General features: G+C 46.2%; 1 protein-coding gene across 11 annotated transcripts in view; it reads left to right on the top strand.

Moving 5' to 3' along the window:
* Positions 1 to 25,339, top strand: part of PDE1C (phosphodiesterase 1C) — a 689,353-nt gene that overhangs the window by 91,299 nt on the left and 572,715 nt on the right. For 4 of the 11 annotated variants that reach the window (XM_078342151.1, XM_078342149.1, XM_035253114.3 and 1 more), the window contains exon 1: positions 14,939 to 15,281. The exons of the other annotated variants lie outside the window; for them this stretch is intronic. In XM_078342151.1, the coding sequence (XP_078198277.1) occupies positions 15,197 to 15,281 (85 nt within the window). In that variant the 5' untranslated portion in view covers positions 14,939 to 15,196. Of the gene's footprint in view, positions 1 to 14,938; positions 15,282 to 25,339 lie in introns of those variants that run through there. 11 annotated transcript variants of the gene reach the window in all.

Below are 25,339 nucleotides of genomic sequence, written 5' to 3'. Positions count from 1 at the left end.
GGGGAGTGCACAGGAGCCAAAATCGGGCAGAGGAGCTAGTGAAGGGTCCGAAAACGGCATCCGAGGACCGGGTGCTCCGGTCACCTCCCTGCGCCTCACAGATCAAGTTTCTTTTGTTTGCTGAAAGAGGCAGGCGTGGGAAGAGGGCGGCCGCGGAGCTCAGCGCCCGGTGACCCCGCGCGGAGGGCGCAGGAGGAGAGCGCGGTGAGCCGCGCTGAGCGGGGACTGGGCTCCCACCCTCCCGCCGGCTTCCTCGGCGCCTGCAACAGCTTAAGGGAGCACGGGCAGGGCAATCACCACCCGTTCTTTTGAAGTGAGGAGAAACCAAGTTTCAGCGCAGCAACGCTGATTTCAGCCATTGCGGGGAGAAGATTTTTTTTTTTCTTTCTTTTTTGAGACGGAGTTTCGCTCTTGTTACCCAGGCTGGAGTGCAATGGCGCGATCTCGGCTCACCGCAACCTCCGCCTCTGGGTTCAGGCAATTCTCCTGCCTCAGCCTCCTGAGTAGCTGGGATTACAGGCACGCACCACCATGCCCAGCTAATTTTTTGTATTTTTAGTAGAGACGGGGTTTCACCATGTTGACCAGGATGGTCTCGATCTGTTGACCTCGTGATCCACCCGCCTTGGCCTCCCAGCGGGGCGAAGATTTGAGTCCAGTCCTCCGAACCCAGTCTCCAGCCTGGAGTTTCCGAAGCGTTTCCACTGCCCGAGCCCCAGCCGGGAAGTGAGCCTTGTCGCCCTTCCGTGGGAATCTTGGCCACACAGAAGGCCTCTGCCGTGGCTCTTTTTGTGGGCAAATGTAGTGCATCTTAAAGTCCTTATACACAACTGTGTTGGGATTCCTCGCCTTACTCCTGCTTGCGCGCAGCCCTTCACCCGGGTCCCCGCTGGCAGACAACTGGGAGGCCCTTAGGTCCTGGTGAGAAGACGCCTCTGAGCTGCCCAGGAAGGCCCGTGCTGTTTTCCTTCTCACTCGTTCTGGGTGCCTGGCACCACACCCCTTCGTGTTCCTGCTGCCTTTCTGTGCGTGGCGGGCACTCCGCCAGCGGTGGGGCTGCAAGCACACCTGTGTGCACAGCAGCAGAGAGGCCTCCCTACAGGGCGAGAACTGGGCAGGAAGGGCCCGTGTGTTTCCCCAAAATGAGCTTCCAGTTGCTTGGGCTGAGCTGTTTGGGGGATGTTTAGAGGGAGGGAACCCCTGGAAACTTGGTGAGGCCATTCCGGGTTTGGAGGGATTTTACACATCATAAGGGGGGTTTGCTTTGCATTTTACTATCCACAGTTGCCCCTAGGTTTTGGGCCCTGGGAGCCGTGGAATGTTGCTAGAGAGGTGTCTCCCCGCTGAATTCCCGTCCGTTTGTGCTTAAGGAGCACTGCAGTCATTAAAGCTTTTAAAGGAAGTTTCTTTCAAAAATTCAAGTGTTAAAATAACTTTACAAAGTGTGGTTCCACATTGGAAATAACGTGGGCAGTCTGGTGCTGGCACCGGAGCTAACTAGTTGTAATTATCAGGGTTATCTGTTCCGCTCTCTGACCCTTTATGGTAAGGCATCACACCCTTCACAGTCTATGTCAAATGAGATCTCGTATGAAAGTTTGTTAAAATGCATAAAGGGCAAAAGCGTGGTAACAATGACACGATGATACCAACAGCTGATATTTACTGAGTGGTTACTGTGTGTCAGACACTGCTCTAAGCACAATTCATGTATTAAATCACTCAGTCCTCATGACAACCTTATGAGGTAGCTGTTATTATCCATGGAGAAACTGAGGCACAGCCCAAGGTCATGCAGCCAATAAGAGCAGTGCCAGGATTCAACCCCAGCAGGTTGGCTGTGGAGCTTGCACTGTTCATGTCAATATTTTAGCTCATTAACATGGCTATGGGTAGGATGAAAATGACATCAGCATGGTTAAGTTGAAAATGACACTAATAATGTTAAAAAAAAAAACCACTATAACTTTTTCTCATGTCTTTTTATCACTCTTATCTAAAAAAAGAGACAATGTTATCTCCTTCAGGAAATTGTGGGCCAGGAGAGTAGGTAGAAGGGCCATCGGAGGGGGGTACCTGGAATTTTACACCCTCTCAGTAGACAAAGAGAGGCAAAGGTGGATTGAGCCTTTGAGAGGACAGGTCTCCATTTAGATCTTATGTCCATTTTGCTGGGGCTGGGCCTGAGTGTCTTCCTGTGTGCAATGGGAGTTGTTGTGAGGCTAAATGCAATTCTGTAGGTAAAAGAATCTGGCACAGCAACTGGACCATGGTATGAATCCAGCAAACATGAGTTGAGAATGAAGAAAACTACCGGAGAGGTCCACTGACTCTTCCATAACGTCTTTCAATCTAATCATCAAACTAAGACCTAATCTTTACCCTTTTCCATTTCTTGTTCTTTCTTTTTTTTTTTTTGAGACGGAGTTTCGCTCTTGTTACCCAGACTGGAGTGCAATGGCGCGATCTCGGCTCACCGCAACCTCCGCCTCCTGGGTTCAGGCAATTCTCCTGCCTCAGCCTCCTGAGTAGCTGGGATTACAGGCACGTGCCACCAAGTCCAGCTAATTTTTGTATTTTTAATAGAGATGAGGTTTCACCTTGTTGACCAGGCTGGTCTCGATCTCTTGACCTCGTGATCCACCCGCCTTGGCCTCCCGAAGTGCCATTTCTTGTTCTTTCAAACATGTGGTCTTGCCTTCCTAGTGTTCTGCATGGGTCTATATTCCTTGTGATTTGCTTCAGTCGTCACACATTTGGTGTCAATTCCTTCGGCGTGTGTGGAGCGCTGGCTGTGTAAATGGCAGTGTCCCATGCTTTGGAGGAGGTCTTCAGAACTAGAGGGAGAATACATTAAGTCAAGAGGTGACACATGAGAAAAGAGGAAACCAAATTGCCTCTCATTCTCACAAATGCTCTTTGTTGGCTTGAGAGGCACGGTGTTAAAAATGTGGTTTCCAAATGTATGTGCAAGAATTTATCACAATGAAAAAAGGACCTTTTAGTAACTTACATGCCTGACAAAAGCATCTCAGCATTAAATCATTCATACTCCCACCTGCTGCCAACTATAACTGCTTTCTTTTATCATGGTAATAGAGACTGTCTGATCCTCTGGTAGAGTTTTTGGGCAACAGCGTAATCAATATCGGGAAAAACTTACTTGTGATTCTGAGATTTCAGTCATCTTGTCAATGTAGAGACTGTGTTTTCCTCACACACGAAGGCTTTGTAATTCATGATCATCATTTAGAACTTCAGCCTCACACAAGTCTGTGATCTATTTCTTTTGGCATCAGCTTGCCTTGTATGGTGATTATGCCAAATGTTTAAAATAGAGTACCAATATATAAGGTATCACATGCTGATGATATGGAAGCAGGAGTTTTTCACTGGTATGATATGAACAATGAAGCCCCTTTTGCAGAGAGGAGCATGGAGTCTTCAGTAGGCAGATTGTAGGGAACCAGCCCTACATCACCCATGGGTGTCCCGTGTTCGGTGGTGACAAAGGAATGAGAAAAAGACAGACTAAGAGAGAGAGAGTGGGACCAGGGGGCCATCACTCACGACTTTGGAGGAGGCAGTAAAGACCTGAACTCTGATTATCCACACTATTCCTTGGTTACAATCACTTTGATCTAGAGGGTAGGGGTGGAGTGATGGTGGGGAGAGGGTGACGGTGGAGTGAATCAGTGGCCAGAACTGGTGTGTCATTCTAAGGATTGATAACAGCGGTGGTTTGGGAGTTTCACAAAAGAAGAACATGCGGTTATCTTCAGCTTAGTATCTATGTACAGCTGACGGGAGGCAGGCCCTACAAGAAGCCTACAGGTCTGGCTACATCATAGTGCTACAAAGGGGTTTTACATCCTTGAGCACAATGTTCATGGTAACAGAGCCAAGGTCACCCTGCACCGGAACATGAGGCATGGAGAGGCCTTCCTCCTCAGAGGCCTCCTGCGGCCGTCCACAGTTTGTTTTTCCTTGTTTATATGTTACTCATAACCAATTTATGTAGGCATCTGTAGGTCCTTTCTCCTCTGCTGCTTTTCCCAATAGCAGATGTGCGTTCTTCTTTACTCTATCATTGGTAAACATGGACCATCTCATCCTAATGCATGGAGAATAGTCACAGTTCATTCATGACTTAGAAAGTTGACATGTAATTTCCAGGTTTCTTCTTAAACTATCACCAGAAATAGAATAGTCGTGTATTCATTCATTCGACAAGTATTTATTAATCACCAGCTTGAGGCTAGGCTTTGTTCCAGGTGTTTGGAATTCATCAGTGGTCAGAACAGACACGGCCCTCAGGAAGTTTACAGTCTAGTGAGAATGTAAGGTTGGATGATTCATTGATTTGGCTGAGGACAATTTAGTTTAATATTTACTTTAAATTAAAAAATATTTTAAAGAAAAGTACAGGAAGTAATTTAGATATCTATGACTGTATTGATAGCCTACTTTAAAAATGTTTGTTTTTCTGTTTTCTAATTATGGGCATGCTAGAAACTTTGGAGGACACGTATAAGAAGAAACTAAATTTTAACCAATATTCCTGGGTAGGAAGCCTCCAGGGTGCAGTCAGGATACGTTCATAGGAATAAGAACGAACTTGAACTTGCTGGCTTTGGGAAACCAAGTTACCTGTAACCCCAGCACTGGAATATAACCACTGTTACATTTTGTGTGTCTCCTTTCTTCCTCTCTGCTGTCTTCCTCCTTTACTCTCTACCTTTCTTCCTTTCCATTTGCACTTTTCCTCTTCATTCACACTTTAAATATTTTTTAAACACTAAGCAGGCAAAACAACAACAACACAACAAAATAAAATGAAAAAAACACCCTTGAACAAAAAGCCACATCCCTGGACTATGTTTGATCCTGGGGAAGCCAGTTTGCAACCTCTGATTTGAACTTTTTGTCCTCGGCTGTTCTTTCACTCGCTGGGCTGCTCTTGCTCACCTTCCTGTCTTTCTTAAGTACATTTTAATTTTCTGGATGTGGTTGAGACTCTGTTGCATCCTTCTTTGTGTTTGCTCTTTTTCCTTAACGTTTTGTTCTGTGACAAACTTCAGCATCCTTGTCATTGTCGTCATTGTCAGAAACCACATCTGAGATACAAAAGTGGGGTGTGTGTGTGTCTGTGTAGCTGTATCTGTGGAGATGCGTGTTTCCTGGTGATAAGGAACATATTTATCATCCAATTTGAGGTGAATAAGCTGGAAGAAAGTTCTTGATGAATTTAGCCACCAGTGAACAACAGATGGAGGAGCATGTCTCTATTATAGGTCATTTCAGAAAATAGCTGGATCCACTCTGTAAGTCTGTGTTCCTTTTGGGCTGCCTGTCTATTCTCTCTGGTTTCAGCATTCTCCGTGCTCTTGGTAATTCTGTTGCCAAGGCTGCCACTGAGAAGAGTTACCTTCTCCAGGGATTTAAGAACCACAGTAAGAAAACCTAACTCCATAATTCCATTCTTTGTTACTGAGGGCTTGAAATGAGGTGCGTGGGTACTAAGCACAGAGTTTAAGCCCTGATGGCCTGAGCAAGGCTAGACCCCATAAGAAACCACATTCGCTTCCTCATGCCTGAGTGCAAGTCCAAACCAACTCTACTCGTAACCAGATATCCATCTGGGACTTGCTGCTGTGCAAGTGGTAACTTGGGATGCTCTGTGTTTATTCTAATCCTGTGTCCCCCAAATCCTCATCAGGAGACATTGATGTGGCAGAGTTTTCTAGCCTACTCAATATTCGTGATTGAATTCTTCTCTGCCATTCCCTTTGTCTCTTGATGAACTAGAATTTTTGCATTTCTGGGTACAGTATTTTTGTTTTCTATTTAGTGAAAGGAAAAAATCATGTTATAAGATGATGCAATTTTCCCTCCTCAGTGAATTATATTTTTGACTTGCTTTCTAATGCCAGAGCTGTAATACAGCATTAAAACTGCTGATACATTTAAACCTTCTGTAACTGATAATAACAATAAGCCACATGGAAAGGGCCTTTCTGGGGAAAGTGGACCCATTTTATAACATTTACATCACAGGGGTAGGCTCAGATGCTTTGATCCTGTGAGCCTGGGCTTAATAAGGTAGAAAGGTTCCAACTCTGATTTGGGGACAGATTATGACCTCAGTCCTGGGCATGCAGGGTTTAACCATGTCTCCACCTGGTGAGTTGGTGGTCAGATTGAGTGAAAACAGTGGAGAGGACAGGGCTTCAAAGATCCATGTTTACCAAACCTTTTCCTTCCTAACTTCATTTCCCAGACGCCACCCGCCCCTTGCAGTTTGGTAGGGCCATATGACTAATATTTGGCAAACAGAATGTGGGAAGAAGAAATGTGTGTTTATGCCTGGTTCCTGAAATTCTTCACTGTCTTCCACTGTTTTTTCTCTTTCTTCATCGGCCAGCTAGATGCGGAGGATACAGAGGATTCTGAGGTTCTAGGTGCAGATGAAGCGATGAGATGAAAGCCAGCTTTGTCCCTGAATAATTCCGTAGACATCCTGCTCCCCGCAACCTATCCTGGGCTTCACAATGAGCAAGAAAAAAAAACTGTTATTGTGGTGTTAGGTCACTGAGAATTTGGATATTTGTTACAAATACAAACTATCTGTACATCATAGGTGTACAGTACACAGCTAAGTGCTGTTTTTCTTGATCCTGGGAAGCACAAAAGGTCTGAATCCTCTCCAGGAAGTCTGAGGTGAGAAGAGTTGATAGAGCACTTCTGAGCCAAACCCTTGAGGGAGTCTGGAATCAGGTAGGGAAACCAGATGCACTGCCAATGGCAATTTGACACTGGCTCCTGAGTTTCTTAGAGGATTAAGCCCCAGGTGCCCACAAGGGTAGCTTTATTGGCTGCTTTCTCTTCCCTGAATAACTTCCCCACTCCCTTTCTGACACTTCCTATCTCCTCTTGTATGTGTTCTATGCCTCCCACTCCCTACAGGAGAAGGTCCAAACTCCCCTGTGTTCTCCAGTTTTCCTCAGGATTCTGTAGGGCCTGATGAGCCAAGGTAATGAGTTTTTACTTTATTCTAAGGATTGATTTTTCTACAGTGACAGGGAGTCACTGAAGGGTTTTAGGAAGAGGAAAGACATGATTACACTTTTATTTAAAAAGGTGTCTTTGGCTCCTGGATAGACAATGGCTTGCAAGAATGTGAGGTGGTTGTGGAGGTGAGACGCTGTGGTGATAGCTCATGTGAGAGACAGTGGTAGCCTGGACTAAGGTGGGGTGGTGTGTGGAGAGGACCAGACAGATGCCTGACATATTGAGGATGTATTTCTGCATGGACACAGTAACTGTTTAGATGAAAAAGACAGAGGGAAGAGTAATGACTCACAGGTTCCCCAGTTTGGTTGTGGAGCCATTGGGAGGACCGTTTCCAGAGATGGCACTTTGGAGTGGAAGAGTGAGGCTGTGATAATATTCTGGAAGTATTATGGCCAGGATCCCAATTTACTGTATTAGTCTGTTTTCATGCTGCAGATAAAGACATACTCAAGGCTGGGTAATTGATAAAGAAAGACTCCTCACAGTTCCACGTGGCTAGGGAGGCCTCACAACCGTGGTGAAAGGTGAAAGGCACATCTCACATGGTGGCAGACAAGAGAGAATGAAGGACCAAGTGAAAGGGGTTTCCCCTTCTGAAACCATCAGATCTTGTGAGACTTACTACCATGAGAACAGTATGGGGGAAACCAACCCCATGATTCAATTATCTCCCACAAGGTTCCTTCCATAACACGTGGGAATCATGGGAGCTACAATTCAAGATAGATTTGGGTGGAGACATAGCCAAACCATATCAATGCCTGACTGAGGAACTGAATGGGAGCAGCATTCAGCCCAGGCTCTGCTCAGAGCTCTGTTTGTCCTGGCATGGGGCTGCTTCCACAGGGGAGAAGGGCACCCTTTCCTAACTCTCAGAGGTGCTGTATGGGCTCTGTCCAGGAGAGACTCTTGCTCTAGTGAGTTTCCCCCAAGGAGTGCCTGAAACTATGAGTCAGATGAGAAATGCTCCTCCTATGGGGACAGCTGGAAAGAGGGTGGTAAAGGTGGGCCTGGCTTGAGAAGTGTGTAGAAGCTTTATTTGGCTCCCACAACACCCCAAGGGAAACTGGAGGAGGGAGAGGAAGGTGAAGATTTCAGATTTCGATGAGTCAAGGCCAAGGTGACCATAAGACCTACTGAAGAAAAAAAGATCACTATGCCTGCTGCTTAGTGATCTGGGCTGGAAATAGAGATTCGAGAGTCATTAACAGAGCCAGGAATAGCAAAGAGGATTGCTCAGGAAAGAGGGAATGGAATGAGAAGATAAGATAAGAGTTTCCCTGGTTAACAACAACAGAAAAGGCCCTGGCTGCAGAGATAGCAGGAAAACCAGGAGCAAGCTGTGCCCTGGATGCCCAGGGAACAGAAGACATCCTAGCTGATCAGTGGGTCCACAAGACAATATGCATTAGGGCCATAATGCAACTGCTGAATAAAGCAAAGCACAGATGACAGGAATGTCATGGAATGGGAGGGTGACGGAGGTGACAGGAGTGCCGTGGAATGGGAGGGTGATGGAGGTGACAGGAGTGTCGTGGAATGGGAGGGTGATGGAGGTGACAGGAGTGTCGTGGAATGGGAGGGTGATGGAGGTGACAGGAGTGTCGTGGAATGGGAGGGTGACGGGGCTGACAGGAGTGTCGTGGAATGGGAGGGTGACGGGGGTGACAGGAGTGTCGTGGAATGGGAGGGTGATGGGGGTGACAGGAGTGTCGTGGAATGGGAGGGTGATGGGGGTGACAGGAGTGTTGTGGAATGGGAGGGTGATGGGGGTGACAGGAGTGTCGTGGAATGGGAGGGTGATGGGGGTGACAGGAGTGTCGTGGAATGGGAGGGTGATGGAGGTGACAGGAGTGTCATGGAATGGGAGGGTGATGGAGGCTGGTCTTGTAGATGGAAGAGTGATTGAGCAGGCCCTGTGCAAGCCCCAGACTCTAGCTCTCAGAATGCCCATGAGTTTCTGCAGCTCAGCTGAGTGTTGGAGACCTAGAACCTCTGGTCCCATTGCTCACAGGGTGATACTTTGGGCCTTAGGCCCAGGGTTGAGTGAGCTCTAAGCCTCTTCCTCTTGCCCCTGATTATGGATTACCTTAAGCACTCTGTAGAAAACAGAAACATAAACACTCAATAATAACACTTATTGAGTGTTTACTTGAGTCCAGGGTAAGTTTTTTACATACATTATTTTATTATAACAGACATATTTCTAATGAAATAGGTATTGTATTTCCATTTTACAAAAGAAAAAACTCAGACTCAGAGAGGCTAAGTAATTTTCCCAATATCACACAGCTAGCAAAGGTGAGGAGCTTTTTGTTTCATTTTATTAATTTTAAAAGTTATTAACCTATTTATTATGAAGCTGTGTTTTGAACTTGCTCCAAAACTCATGACAGAGGAAGACAGAGGATGAGTGGAGAGAGGGAATGGCTAATGCAGCTGGCTGTCCTACTCCAATCCCTTCATCTCCTGGCCACATGACCTTGCATTATACATCTTTGTTTACTTTTTATTTCATCAGATGTTTTAGGGAAAGCCTACTCTGTGCCAGGCAGTGTGCCGGGCTGAGGATGGAAGACCCCCCCTGCTACTCACAGAACATCTCCTCCTGAGGAGATGGGCAGGCAAACGGGCAGTGAGTTCAGTGTGCTGTGGTTTTACGATGGGGACACAGAATGGGATCCAGGGGAGGCTTTAAGTGGGGTGGTTACCTCCCCCTAGGAAGGGCAGACAGAAAATACTTTCTGGAGGAACTGGGAGATTAGCAGATACCTTAAGGGTGAGGAAGGAGGTCTCTAAGTAAACCTGATTGGCTGAGGGGAAAGAAAATTCCAGGCTTGATAGTCTGGATTAAGATAAAGAAATTAAGAATAGTTGTTCTGGTCTCTCTCAACACAGCCGCAGAAAGTCTCCAGTTCTAACAATCTCCTAACTTCAAAGCCTAGGATAAAATTCTCCCCAAACTCTTAATGCAAAACAGGAGTTCAATCAATTTACTCTAATTTGCTACATAATGTTATGGGAAGATCCTTGGGGGCCCTCAGCTATTATTTTCCGAGACACTAAAGGCGGGTACTGAAGAATGTCACTTTCACAGATGCATGAATAATATGTAGACTCAAAAAAACTTGAAGAATGAACTGGAAGCCGGAGAAAAAAGTTGCCTCCTGTGGAAATAGAATTCGGTAACCTCCATTACGGCCTCTGGATACCTTTTTGGCGCCTTTTTTGGGCCCTGATGTGTATCATAAGCACACTGCTTTGTATCTTCCTCGTTTAATTAGATTGTCTCTGCCATTCTGAGGTCTAATCTATCTGAGAAACAAACAAACAAACAAAAAGGACTGTAGGGAAGCAATAAGGTGGAAGTAAAATAAAACAGAAGAGCTTCTGGTAACAGCTGAAGAGGAGCCGCATCCAGAAACACAGACTTCTGTGACTGTTCTCTCATTCTACACCCAGTTCCAGAGACTGTTCTGAGGCTCAGTCTTCCTGTAATGTTCTTAAAGACGAGGACCGTCTCTTGGTTAGCACAATGCCTGATACATTGTTGGCACTCAGTAAATGTTCGTTTAATTCCTTCTTTTCTTTGTTCATTTCTTCCTCCTGTGCTTCCCTTCGTGAAGGGAGTCTGTCTGGTGGGTTAGCTCGCACCCCTGTTTGCAAGCAACAGCATCTCACATCGGGTCACTCACCAAAAGGGACTACTGGATAGTATAGGGTAGTGGGGTATCTTACGGAATTTGGGAGGAGCTGATTTTCAGGTATCAGCTGGAACTGGGCCTGCAATGGACTGGGGCTTACTCTTTACCTCTCACAATACTATTCCCAGAAATGGTATTCATCAGCCCAGTCTGGGTTCCATCAATTACAGCCAAAGGAGCAAGGTTGCAGTTCAGAAACTTCACTGCCTGCAGCCAATGATTATATGAATGGGAGGAGGCCCTTTTTAGAATTTGGGATGGTTGTCAGACAGCTGGATAAGTGTCCATGAGGTGTGTGCACGATGCTCTCACCGGGGCAACTTGGGTCTATAATTCTTGGACCATTGGTTGCTGGGAGATTTCCAAATGGTAGGCGGCTCCCCACCTGAGAATGGTTGAAATGCATTAGTGAAATGCTAACGAGCTGTCTTCCCTCTAGTATGAAAAATAAAAAGGTGTTTTGTTAGAAAGTTCACTTTTTGATACATTCTATATACGTTGTCTTATATTTTTCTAGAACTTTAAAAGCGAGAAATCAATGAGCAACAAGAACTTGCCATTAATATCCTCTCTCCTACATAGAAATAAGTAGTAGAATCCACCATCAGATCCACAGAGTGAGTCAAAAGACTTGATATGAGCCCTGGAGTCAGGGGATCATCCTGCCGGATTCTTTTTTATATTGTGTCATATACAGTTGCTATATTTGAAGGACATTATTTGATCCTACGCACTGATCTAGGTATTGAGTTCAGCTCTCCCTCTACTTTCTTGCAGTGAAGACAGGGTCGTACATTACTTCTTGGAAGAAATTAATTTTAACCTAATTAGTCTTGGCTAATGACTAGATCAAACAATTATCAGGGGCCTTCTTCCCGCCTTCTGTCCCTTCTTTGTTAGAATGCCCTCTTAGTTCTTCCGTGTTAGAATCCATTCCAGTAGTTAAAAAAAGAAAGATTCCTTTTAAACTTAAATTTTAAAGTAAATACAATAAAACTCTAAGTTACCCAAACCCTGGCAGATGTAAAGTGTACTTACTACGATTTTAGGAGTCAATAAGCATTTTATGTAAAGGGCCAGGGAGTAAATATTTTTGGCTCTGCAGGCCGTGTGGTCCCCGGCACGGCTACTCAATAATGCCTTTGTAGTGTGAAAACAGCCGTAGATAATACGGAAAGAAATGAGTATAGCCATGTTCCAATGAAACTTTACTTACGGATACTCAGATTCAAATGTCATGTCGTTTAAATGTGTCACAGAATAGTATTCTTCTTTTGATTTTTTTCAATCACGTCACCATATACAAGCCGTTTTTAGCTTGCAGACACCACAGAAACAGGTGGTTTCGGCTGCAGACGTTAATCTGTCAGATCCTGCTTTCACCACCAGAGCACATGACTGACACATCTGCTTGTCTGTCTTGGTTTAGTTTCCTTACTTCCAGGCTTTCTTGAGTGAGCATTTCTGAAAGACCAAACAAAAGCAGAGCTTCTTTTGCTCTCAGGCTGAACTCTCTTTTTTTTTTTTATTGCATTTTAGGTTTTGGGGCACATGTGCATGACATGCAAGATAGTTGCATAGGTACACACGTGGCAGCAAACTGACACATGAACTCATTCTTTCTTATGTAAGGTAACGTTTGCATTCAGCTTCCCTCGGCTTGTGTGAGAACCCAAGTCTGAAAGGCTTTTTTCAGCTTTTGCACTTGAAGCAGTGCATTTCAGTGGTTCTGTAGGTGTACAATCTCTAAAACCAGGGAGGGAGATAATGATTCTGGGGAGAAGCAGTTTAAAAACAGTTCTAATTATTCAGGCAAGTTATTTTTACCAGACTTTAGGGGACAGATAAATGATCACATTGTTATTATTTTTACAGGTTATATTTCAAGAAGCTTTTCTGTTGAGAGTGATTAAATACCAAGTTTTAATTTCACTCGCTTATACAAGGAAAAATTTCCATTGCAACAGATCTTTTTTTCTTTCTTTTTTTTTTTTGGTAATTTACTATGGGAGACTTAGGGCTTTTGGGTTCCTCAGCTGAGGACTTATTTTGGCACAAAAAGACACGTGCTTCACTTAAAAGCTTGGGAAGATGGGAGGGATACAGGAAAGGGGAACTGTAAGAAACCTTTGGTGGTTACTATATTAAAAGCATATTAAAAATACATAATATTAAGTTCAGGCATGTGTCTCACCCCTGTAGTCCCAATGTCTTGGGAGACCAAGGCGGAGGATGACTTGAGTTCAGGTGTTCGAGACAAGCCTAGGCAACATAGTGAGACCTTGCCTCTACTATTTTTTTTTTAAAGCAGTTGGGTGTGGTGGTGTGTATCTATAGACCCCACAACTTGGGAGGCAGAGGTGGGAGGATCTTGAGCCCGGGACATTGAGGCCACAGTGAGCCATGATCACACCACTGCACTCTAGCCTGGGCAGCAGAGCGAGACCCTGTCTCAAAAATAACAAACTAAACAAACAAATAACAATGACAAAAAACCAAATCCACATTATATTACATGTGATGTATGTAATATGTTACATATAAAAATAGTCTTCACCTATAAAATCAAGGGTGGCAACAATAACTAAAATAGGTTGTTGTTACAGAGAAGAATTTTCTGTGGAGTCTAATACAGTCTGGTAATGAGCTGGTGATTGCAGTAAGTGGAAGCATACTGCCTGCTGAGGTTTGATACACTTACTCCTACTTAATTGCCATTGTCAGAGGAGGAAAGTAAGACTCGGGGAGGTCAAGGCCATGTAGCTGGTGAGTGGCGGAGCCAGCTTTCAGACCCAGGTCTGTCGTGAGCAGAGAGCTCTTTTCATGCCTCCGTGTTGTAACAGGTTCCAGGCATGGGTATTACAGTCTCAGGGATTACATGATGCTTTTGAAGAACCCCTGACTGCGTGCTGAAATATGCCATTGTATGTGACATGAGGTTCATGACACTGTTGGTTGACTTTATGAGTAGTTAATGCTGCTACCAACCTAACCCGACTACCCACGTGAATGTGGTTGGAGGTCTTCCCTGAGAGCATTTATAATTGAAATGTCAACTACACTGACATAATTCCATTTATTTAAAAGTATATGGTGAATTGAAAAAGATTCCTGAGACATACATTAAACTGGGGGTTTTACAGGCCCTCCTGAAGTTGTATGTAGAATACCGTACACGTGTGTCTGTGTGTTTTTTTGGGGGAAAAGGTTTCTAATCTTCATTAGATTCTGAAGATATGTGGAGCCATTACTCTGTAAAGTCAACTAGAATCAATTAGGAATATACCTGGTTGATCTTACACAGAACCCTCATTCTGCATTATGATACTGTAGACTCCTCTGTGGGACTCAACTCTGGCCTCTTCTCCCTTGGGCATTCACAGTCCCCGACAGGACTGCAAATGTAAATCCTCCATAACTGCTTGCTGATCGGTGGGAATAACTTTCCCAGTATAAGCCTTGCCTGACTCGGTCATTTCAGGCACTGGAAAGGCCAATGACTAACTTGTCATCGTCCTAAAGAGAAACTTCTGCCTCCAAAGTCCTCCGCTTCCTTGTGTAGCACTTTCAAGTCCCACCCAGCCTCAGTTTCCTCTCCTGTGATAAGAGCATCATCTGTGTGATTGGTAAGATATCGTCCACATCAGCAAATTCCAGGAGTCTATCACATTCGGCAAACCCAAATTTGAAAGGACAGGACAAGGTATTTGGAATGGATGCTAAGGGGCGAGTTCTAATTCGATTGTACATTTCACAGCTTAGGGCCTCCGGTGACTTTGGCAGTTCCCTTCCTGGCAGGGGCAATGGGCTCCAGGTCAGTGCTGGGGACAGTGGCTGGGACTGGGCGTGGCGATTTTCCGGACTTCCTTGTTTGGAGTAAACTTTGGTAGCATTTGATGGCCAAGGGGTTTGCGTTTCCATCTGTGGATGTGCTTTCTGGAAGCTCCCGGTCTGCCAGAGAAAACGTCTCCAGAAGACGCACGACGCCAGTTGAGCCATTCCCTAGTGTCCCCCAATCCCCGCAGCCTCCAGCGAGGCGAGGAGAAGCCGGAGCAGAAAACAGACGTGCCCGGGGCGCGCGGGCTCCGCGGTTGGCCAGGCGGGGATCTCGGCGCCCACCCCTCCCCGTCCACGCGCTCGGGCGCGCGTCCTCCCTCCCTGACACTCCTCCCGCCGCTTCGGGAACTCGGCTTGGAGATGGGGCGGTCGCGCGGGCTCCCGCCTCCGCCGAGCGCCTAGGGCTTTAGCGGGTGGCGCTGGGTCCCCGCGCCTGTCCCCAGCGCGCCGCGGGGCTAAGAGTGACAGCGCGGCGCGGCCGGGGGAGGATTCGCCGCCGAGCCCGGGCTGCGCGCTCCGCCGCGGGGGGACCCCGGACGCCGCTGACCGCGCAGCGAGGCCCCTGCCCGGCCAGCCGAGCCATGACCGACTCCAGCAACAGGAAGGAGGGCTTCAAAAAATGCCGGAGCGCCACTTTCAGTATCGATGGCTACAGCTTCACCATCGGTGAGAACTTTCCACCCCCTCCGGCTCCCGGCTCGGGCTGACACCCGCTCGCGTGGCGGCCAGAGTTCCTTTCTAAGCGGGCGGGGGGAGCTCAGGGGTCGGGCTGGGGCCCCCGGGAGCGGCGACGGGGTCTGTGCTGGGTCGGGACAGACGCCGCGCCCGGGGCCGTCCCCGCCGCGCCCCTCGCGGGCTCCCACCCGGCGTCGCGGGGAAGCTGGTTTTCGGCATCGCACCACCTCGAACCGCTCGGTCTCCTGGCTGCGATTTAATAACGCAGGCCGGGGGAGAGGAGGGTAGAACAGGGCTGCAGACGCCGCGATGGAGAGATGAAATGGGAATGCAGAGAGGGGACACAGCGACAGGCACATGTGGACCTGACAGGCAGACAGAGCGGCGGGAACATCAGACACGGAGACACTGGCCCAGAGACACAGAGACGGGCGCCGAGACAGACTATTGGAGAGAGAGAGATTGAACAATAGTTTCTATAAAAGTTGAAACAAAGGAAACAGGACACATGAAGAGAGAGAAGAGAACAGAGAGATTCAGAAAAACAGGCCGATTCAGTCTCAGAGAGGCCGCAGGGAGGGGTGATCATAAGTCGCGCTACCACAAGTATTTGAGAAAAAGCTGTGGCATCTCTGAGCTGCAGGTGGGGTTTCCCTCTCCTGCCCTTGGGATTCCCGGTGGCTCCTGCTTTCTTTCCTCCTCAAGCCCTTCACCAAGAGGGGGACGAGGGGGGCGTTGGGGGGGGTCCCTCGGGGAGCAGCAGGACCACAGGGTTGACCCCCGGAGGTCTAGCATTTGGAGAGCTGGGTTCTTGATACTTCCACCTTCCGCCCCATGTTGAGACTGTTTGGAAACAACTTGGCAGGGATTGCCTCCACATCTTCGTTGGAGGTGAGTGGGACCCAAGTCCCAGGTGCAGTCCTGGAGGCCTGCTCTTTGGTTGTCAGTCTTTGGAGAACTGCAGGATAGAGTCAGGAGCCGCCCGGATTCCTACTTTTGGAAGTACTCGTTACTGTGGTCTTAATCTGAACGGAATTCCAAAGCCTTTGAAAACCAGGAGGTAGATTATTTTGCTTTTTGTGGGCTGTGTCTGCCTGGATGTATATCGAGAAAATACCAGGGGCAAGAAGAGACCAAGAAAAGGAGCTCATCTCAGGGCCACTTTTGTTCTTAATGAATTAGCCCAAGGTTTCTGGGGCATGGAGTCAACACTTGCCTTTCTCCAAACGCACCTAATCCCGCTCCTCTGAGCCTTTGCCCACTCTGTTTCTGCAGGCAGGAATGCCATTCTCCCAACTCAGCACTGAGAAATCTTGTCTGTGCTTCAGATCCCGGCTCTCACTTTCCACTTCCTCCACTCTCCTTCTCCATCAGAAAGAATTTCTCCCTTGGCATCCCCTCCAGTCCCCGAGTTCTCTGTTGGAGCTCACACCCTGCCTTGAATCAGTGATTTAGGTACCTGTTGGTAGTCCTCATTGCATTAAACATTTCGTAAGGATAAGACTGCTTATTTCTCTTTCCCTCTCAAATGTTGGTAGGTGCTAAGGGAGTGTTTGTAGAAATGAATTAATGGTGCCAAAATCGAAAGTGTTTCATTAATAGGTCATTGTCGTGTTAAATTGGTTTTCTTGACTCTGGTAAGAAAATTCTCAAAAGTTATACCTGGTTGTTCTCATGAGATCTTATCCTCCAAAGTGTGGCTTTCTACAATCCAGGATCATACTGCGGTCCTCCTCCACCTGATGTTTTCCCTCCCTGTTAGAAGAGATGGTCTAGTAGATTGGTATGGTCTGGTGTCAGAAGAGACCCTAAGAATGAGCTGATCGCTTCCAGGTGAGACAGCTGCCAGCTTATTTAAGATTGTTGCGAATGTATTCATTCACTTCTTTCTAATTATTCTTCTTCCCTCCCCCTTTCCACAAACATTTATTCAATTTTCTGTATTAAGAGAAACAACTTAGCACAATGCCTACCACATGGCAAACATTCAATAAATAGTAATTATAATTATTCAAGGCACTAAGCTAATATCATGGGAGTTTATGAAGGTAAATCAGACTTAGAATCTGTGTTCAAGGAATTTGTATTCTTGGAGTGATGTGATATGTTCATACATAACCATTTTAAAAAGTAGAAATTAGTAAGTGCTAGAGAGACATTTAAGAAGTTTTAGGCAAGTTTAGAAGAAAATACAATAATAAAAAAGGAAGAAAGAAAATCAACTGTCATTTTATCATCCAATGCTAAATATTAATATTTCTTCTATATACTTCCAACATGTGCATTTTTTTTTACAAAATGAAATCATAATGTTTGAAAAATGTGTTGCTTAAAAAAAACCTTATTAGTTTTGTCTCATGCTATATATTTTTTAAAAATCAACTTCCTATTGTTGGCTATTTAGGTTGCTTTTAATTTTCACCATAATAAACAGTGATTAAAAAATGAAATCTTTGGGTATATCCATGAGTCCTTTTATTTTAAAAATTTATTTATTTATTTATTTGAGAGAGTCGTGCTGTCTCAATAAATAAATAAATTAATTAAAAAAAATTTGCCCAGGTTGGAGTGCAGTGGTGCAATCACGGCTCACCACAACCTCTGCCTCCCAGGTTCAAGCAATTCTCCTCCTCAGCCTCCTGAGTAGCTGGGATTACAGGTGCACACCACCATGCCCAGCTAATTTTTGTATTTTTAGTGGAGATGGGGTTTTACCATGTTGGGCAGCCTGGTCTCGAACTCCTGACCTTGTGATCCGCTTGCCTTGGCCTCCCAAAGTGCTGGGATTACAGGTGTGAGCCGCCGCTCCCGGCCATCCATGAGTACTTTTTAAAGATAACCTTTTAGAAGCTTAATTGCTTAGTCCAAGAGTATGAACAGTTTTAGGAACTTTAAAACATATTGCTCAACTGCCTTGTGACAAGATTTACCAGCTTCTACTCCCACCAGCAACGTTTCAACAGCTCTAAAAGGTAGCTGTTATGACCCTTGTTTTAGGAGAAGAAACTCCCAAGACTCCAGAGGAAGTAATTTGCCAGAAGACACAGCTGGGAGGTGGCAGAGTTAGGTCTAAACCACATCTGCCCTGACCCCTCAGCCTGAGGTTTGCCCATGCTGCCTGCCACAGTGGACTTTCTTTCTGTTGGAGCCTTGGGACGAATCCATCATCCTGCAGCAGAGAGATCTGGGAGTTTGTCAGTTCTGCTTAACCAGCCCAGGCTGGAGCAAAACCAGAAAGAGATGGGACCACTGGTGCAGGTGGGACAGAGTTGCTGCTCCCTAGAGGAAGATCGGTTAGAAGAAACAAGCTTAGTTAATCTGCCTCTCGCCCGGTTCCCTCAGTCCCTGCTTCCCTGTCCCAGGGCAAATGGTTTTGCATCCTCTTTATATAATTTTCTCACGTCATGAAATGGGTCAAGAGGTCTTGAAAACAAGACTGAGACTGAACACGTGCCACATCCAGAAGCGCTGAGTTTGATACTTTGAAAGTTCCATCCCTGGGAAACCATTGAACTTATGATTGCTGCAATTGATGAGCATTAATGGAGGGCCGTCTGTAATTATCTTGATGAGCATTAATCGAGGGCCGTCTGTAATTATCTTGATGAGCATTAATCGAGGGCCGTCTGTAGAAGTGTGAGTGTGAAGTGACTCAGGTGAGGTGGTGCTTGTGAAGGAGCATTTGCATATGAAGTGAATGATTCTGGTGCGTAGGTGCAGTACCTTGTATTTCAGAAGAACTTCCCTTCTGGAGCTTGGATGTCTATTTGGGTTTGTATTAAGTCATTCACAGATTCCTGCTTTCTCCAGAAGGCTGCCTGAAATACAAACAAACACCTCCCCCTCAAAGTGATGTGTGTCTGCCAAAAACAAAAGCACATTTTTTTAAAAATCCCCTGAGTGGGCCCCACTCGCTCTCTTTTCATGCTTCTCCCCCTTCATTTTACAGATGAGAAAATGGGGCTGAGGGAGGGCCCATCATATCCCACCTTCCCTAGGGGATGACCTGCATGGTGTCAGAAGGAGGTGGGTGACCCAGAGGCTCAGAGGGATGTGAAGTTGGCGGAGTGAATGTCAAAGACGCTGCTTCCTTCAAAAATGAACCTATTGGCGTTGTGGAAAATTCTAGGCCTGTACTGAAGAGGTGTTGCTAACAGAGATGTGTTTCCTGTAGCAACGGCCACTGGCTCTTCTGCCCTGTGTTTCTCTCCTTGGGTTGTCCCAGAGGAGGAAAAACAAGAAGCCCCTGACAGCAATCGGAGGCTTGAGGGGCTGGGAGTGGGGGTACCTTTAGACAGCAGTGTACGGAGGTGAAGCTGAAGGGAGGAGGTTTGCTGGTGGATGTTCCTCTTTGAGGGGATCCTGGCAGGCAGGGCTCTGTGGGTGGCGGAGGCCTGGGCGACCTGGCTGATGTGCTGGGGGTGTAGCCCACTCTCCAGCCCAGGCAGAGAGGCTCCTGGCCTCCCCTGGGGCATATGGCTGAGGACGTTCTTAGCCCAGACTGGTCTCTGTGCTTTCTCAGCTGAGTGTGTTGTCTGCTTTCCGTCTGCCTGCTTGTCTGTCTGTCTGGGTGGAAGCAAGAACGTTGGACCTTTTACACCTGGTTGGGAATGATGGTGGGGAGCAAAGAACCCAATAAGGATCCCAGGTAGAATATTCTATGGCCACCTCCCAGAGCCCATGGACCTAATTCCTCCCTCATTCATATCTCAGAGCCAGAGCCAGGTGCAGCAGGGAAGAGTGGGAAGAGGAGTCTGCAAATGGAGCCTTGTGGCCTCTGCTCTGCTGTTCATCCTCTTCTGTTCTGCACCGTGGGCAAATCACATGATCTCAGCCTCAGTTTTGTCACATGTAAAATGGGCAGTAAGATCCTAGTTATGGCACTGCGGTGAGGATCGAGTGAAGTTATGCATGAAGCTACTCCCCTTAACTCTGAAATGCCCTCCAGATGCTTCTTGCTGTTAGGGACAGTTAATGCTGGTTGAAACGGTCTATGCCTCTTCACAGCATTTGCCCTTCTACCAAGAGCCGCCTGTCTTTAGCCTGAGAAGCTCTCACAATGGAGTTGTCATTGTCAGCAAACCATTAGAGTGCACACTTTCAGGGGGCCAGCTGAAGAAAAGGTGCATTTGCTGTGGGAAACCCTGGGCTTTGGAGTCACACACTGATTGATCATGCCCATCAGGTGGGCCATTTAGCTTCTCTCAGCCTCAGTTTTCTTCTCTGAATAAATGGAGATAGTAACATCTTCCTTGTGGGTAAACCATGGCCAGGGGAGTGGAGTGCCATGCACAGTACCTGGCTGTCACACTGTGGGTGTCTGTTCAATGTCCCTTCCCTTTGCCTCAAATCATACCATGAGTACAGCTGGTGCTAGCTGGGAGTGGGTAAGTGTCAGTGGTATGATCCCGAGGGTTTGTGACTGCACTCTGTGGGTGGGCAGCTGGGATGCCCTGTACAACTGTGCTGGTCCCTGACGCCAGATGAGAGGAAGAGTCAAGTGGGCACTGGGCACCCTGCTGCCCTCCCATATGCTGATGCACCTTCTGGAGCCACACAGTGTGTCTGGCATGTCTTTTCAGGCTCCACAGACCTGGAGAGGGTCCACCTGGGGCCAGGGGGAAGTCGGGAGTGGTGGGGAGAATAGCAATGAAGGAATGGCAATCCTGAGCTTGGTTTTGAGATCAGCCTAGAACACAGCAGAAGGAAAGGACCAGGATGGGTAAACTGCACTGAGCAGGGTCCAGAATGTAACAGCCTCTGGAGTTAGACACTTGTGGTTCAGATCCAGAGCCCACGGTGATCTTAGAGAGGTGGCATTTCATGGCTAACGTTAAGACTCCTAAGCTGTAAAATGGACATAATAAATAGTATTTACCACGCTGGGTGGGAAATCTAATCAGATAGTGCAATTAGAACACAGGAGGGCTGATTTATCCACTGGGCACAGTAAGCGCAGTGCTCTGACTGCAGCATTTTTAGGATTCTGAAAATATTTTAATTTCTTTTAAGATCAAAGGACAAAGTAGACTTTTAGATTGAAAAAAAATCTTACTTCATAAAGTTCCTGTCAAGCCCTGAAGATCTGCAGTACATCCTACACTTAAACATTTGACAAGCGGGTAGATTTCATGTTGTGTTCTTACCTCAACAAATAATAAAAAAGTTAAGAAAATTTAACATTATTATATTCTTCTTTTCAAGCAATCCGAAAACATATTTTAAATTTTTACAGATTATTTTTTGTGGGGGAAGGGACCCACAAAACCAAAAGTTTCTAGGGCCCATGAAAGTCATAATGGAACTGTAGCTTCTAGCACAGGGCCTAGCACAGTCAAGGCATTCAAAATTGTCAACTATTATTACTGGTAGGTTAATAAATATTTGTTGAACATAACACTGAACTAGACGCTGTGGAAGGGCAGGGGAACCACGGGTGAGAAAAGCACAGAGTCGTAGAAAACACATACTGGACTCGGAATTAGGAGATGGGGTTAGCCCCTTAACTAACTTGCTCTTTGCTCCTGGGTAAGTCACTTAACATGGGCCTCAGTTTCTCCAACTGTAAACAAACTGCTTAAGTAAGGAAACCTCTGCGATTCCTGCCCCTGGTAGAAGAGGTGAGCTTTGAGTCCCGACCCTGGCCTTCCCAGAGGAGGTGAGGTGCAGGGGAATGGCCAAGGGAGGTGCACGGGCGATTTGTAGTGATGGATGCTTTGCAGAGTTCAGAGCAAAGAGGAGGAAAATTGTGTGCAGCACTAGGTAAGAGCTCATAGGTGAAATTATTCATGAAGTAAGTATACTAGGCTTTGTGTATATAGCACTGTACAGTTTTCTTACAGTGAAGTTTAATTAGGACCCAAGGCAAGCCCATGTGTGGCTTCCTGGGCCTTCCAGCTATTTCACCTGTATCCTGACTATCAAATTCCAGTGGGAAATGGGGACTAGCTGGAGATCTCCAAGTGTTTGAGTGCCTGCAGGGTGAGCTTCATTCTGACGTGATGTGTAACCTTTATGACTTCAGTTCGTGCTACTAGATTTGTTATGAGGAAGAAATGTAAGAATGAAGAATAGACTAATAATAGACATGGAAGCATCTGGCATGGAGCCTGCTTGATAAATCCTTGCTGGACTTGAGTGGCAGTCTGTGGAGAGGTTAAGATTGTGGATTCTGGAGTTGGCCTGCCTTGGTTGAATTTTGGCTTCACAGTTTATTAACTGTGTAATTTTGGACAAGTTACTTAACCTCTCTGTATTTCAGATACTCATCTGTTAAAAGTAGATAATTATATTACCTACCTCCTGGGTTGTTAGAGGGTCGAATGACTTAATATACATCAAGCACTCAGAACAGCACTTGGTGCAAAGCAAGTTCTATATCAATGTTTTCATGATTATGTATTTATCGTTTATATCCATTGTGCGATATTTTCATAATATAATTAACTTGAAAATAGCAATATCCAACTCTGAGTCCTTGACCCAATCGCCATATATACTGTTGTCTGAAAAACTTTTAAGGATGGCTTTGTCTTCTGCTTTCTGTTGTTCGAAACGGGCATTTTTCAAGTGCTTCACTTTTGTGGATACTTTGTGGTTGTTCTTGATGGCTCCAGGTGTCCCCATTTCCTCAGCTGGTTGACCATCTTCAGGATGTAGTGTGTCACTTGTGGTGATTTTGCAAAGTGGGTCACTAGGTGCCAGGCTCCTGTTAGGATGTTAGCGCTCCTAGGCCAGGATGCCAGGTGGAAAGACAAGTGATTCAGAAGGCCTGGGCTCTAACCCAGTTCTGGCACTTCCTGTCCTGTGGCTGTGGGAGCGATCATTCACCTCTGTGAGCCTTGGGGCCTTCATTAATAAATGGGGGTGGCAGTTCTTTCTTTGTTGCATCGCTGGGAGGGTTCAAGAGGATGAGGAATGTAGGAAGCCAGTGCACTCTGGGTGCTTGTTAACTGGTAGCTGTTGGCTGTGAGGGTGGAGAGACTCTGAAATCAGGGTGTGGGCAAGACTCCCAGACCCACAGCTGCTTCCCTGGATGGTGCTCACCCGCCTGCCTCTGGCTGCTTCCACCAACCCTCTACCAGTCACTTATGTAGCATCCTGGCATGGTTGCAAGGCTGTCTTTGTTTTAGGGTAGGATTTCTGACCAGGCCAGGGATCTGGAGTGCCTGTCTCAGCCAATCCGGGTGCTTTCAGCTGGGTTGGGGTAATTGGTGCCAGCTGCTTTGGGGTGAGCTGGTTGGCACTTCCTTTGCTGCTGGCAGACAGGCACTGGAGTGTGCCGGGACCTTGGCCCGAGAACCAGGCTTTCCCCAGGGGACCCTGGGCAGGCTTGGAGGCAGTGTTGCTGAAGGTTGGTTTCTGCTTGGTGGAGGGCGGTATCTCCTGGACACAGGTCCAGAGCACTCGAGACTCTGCCTTGAGTATTAGGTCACATGTGTTGCTGCCAGAGTTTGAGAATAAACCATATTGCAGGAATTGATTTGCTGACTTTCTCTTTGCTTCCCCAAATGGTTCCTCTCTTCTTGGTAACTTTGTAGAGCGGCTCAGGAATGATTCCATGAGCTTGGAGAACAGGAGAAGAAACCCTTCTGGACTTGTATGGACTAGTAACTACCAGCATTATAGATAGTCTAATTCAGCTTTCACAGGTTGAAATTAGACAGATGAAGAAGTGATTTGTTAAGCTCAAAGTAATAAGTGATGTTTTCAGTGCAGTTCAACTATGGGGCTGGTTCATTCATTCCCTCCCTCCCTCCCTCCCTCCTTCCCTTCCTCCCTCCCTTCCTTTCTTCCTCTCTTTCTCTCTTTTTTTTTTTTGGTTTTGCTGTATTGGACCTGCTGAACTACATATTTCATTTCTCAGACATACTGGCTCTTAGAGATTATTTCAATAAAATTTTTGTAGTATATATGGTGGAGAGAATATTCCTTGTTTATTCTTGGACAAACCAGAATGTGAATTGCTAAGTTGTCGCGTTCACCATTTATGAAGTATCCGATCACTTATTTATTCAGTTTTTAGAGACTGTCTTGCTTTGTCACTCAGGCTGGAGTACAGTGGGACAATTAGGGTTTACTACAGCCTCGACCTCCTGGGCTCAAGCGATCCTCATACCTCAGCCTTCCAAGTAGCTGCAACTACAGGTTGTGGCACCATACACTGAGAATGTACTATTTTACACATGGGGTCTTGCTATGTTGGTCAGGCTGGTCTTCAACTCATGGGCTCAAGCGATCCTTCTGCTTTGGCCTCCCAAAGTCTTGGGATTACAGGCATGAGCCACTGTGCTTGGCCTCTGACCGCTTTTTTTTTAAACCTTTCCAAATCTTGTTTCTTAATGTTGTAAACTAGGAATAATAATATTTACATATGATGTAACATATATAAAGTTCCAGCCAGGTAATGACAATCGCAGGTGCTTATAAAAATATTGATTCCTTCCCCTTCCCTTTTCTTTTTCTTAGTTCATACCAAACCTGGAGGTATTTCTGCTGGTTTAGATGTTTGACCAGTAATCACAAGTGTGGGAATCCTCCAGCCCTTTGGACGTTTCATCTCTCTGAGAGGCCCCAGGAGAAAACTGGAATTGTTTTTCTCTGACCTTGGGCCCAGGGATCACATATTAACACAATAGGATTTAAGCAGTGAGTGGGAAAGTGAATGGATTTCTTTCTTAAAGTCATTAATTTACAGTTTCTCAGAAAGGTCCACTGTATCTAGTGACTCATCTTTAACAGTTGGAAGTTACCACTTTTCAAATCTGTCAAGTTAGTTAATATTGGAGGGGAATCCATCATCTCTTAAAGAGGAAACCAGCAGCACTTGAGCCAGTCTAGATTCCAACCGTCTGCTGGGCCCCACGGAAACCCCGTTTTCCCACAGGAGGCATCTTCTTCCTTTCTCATCTGGGTCCTCCTTGAGGCCAACTGTTTAAGACAATGAAAAATGTTTAAAAGATGCAGAATTTAGTCCAGTCGTGTAAGACCGTAAGCCTGGGCTTAGTGATGATTTCAGGGAGGCTCTTTTTGCGGGTGACTATTCAAGC

The sequence above is a fragment of the Callithrix jacchus genome, chromosome 11 (genome assembly GCF_049354715.1).
Source record: "Callithrix jacchus isolate 240 chromosome 11, calJac240_pri, whole genome shotgun sequence".
NCBI classification, from domain to species: Eukaryota; Metazoa; Chordata; class Mammalia; order Primates; family Cebidae; genus Callithrix; species Callithrix jacchus.
The sequence above is the reverse complement of the archived record's forward strand: the minus strand, read 5'-3'. Positions and strand labels throughout refer to the sequence as shown.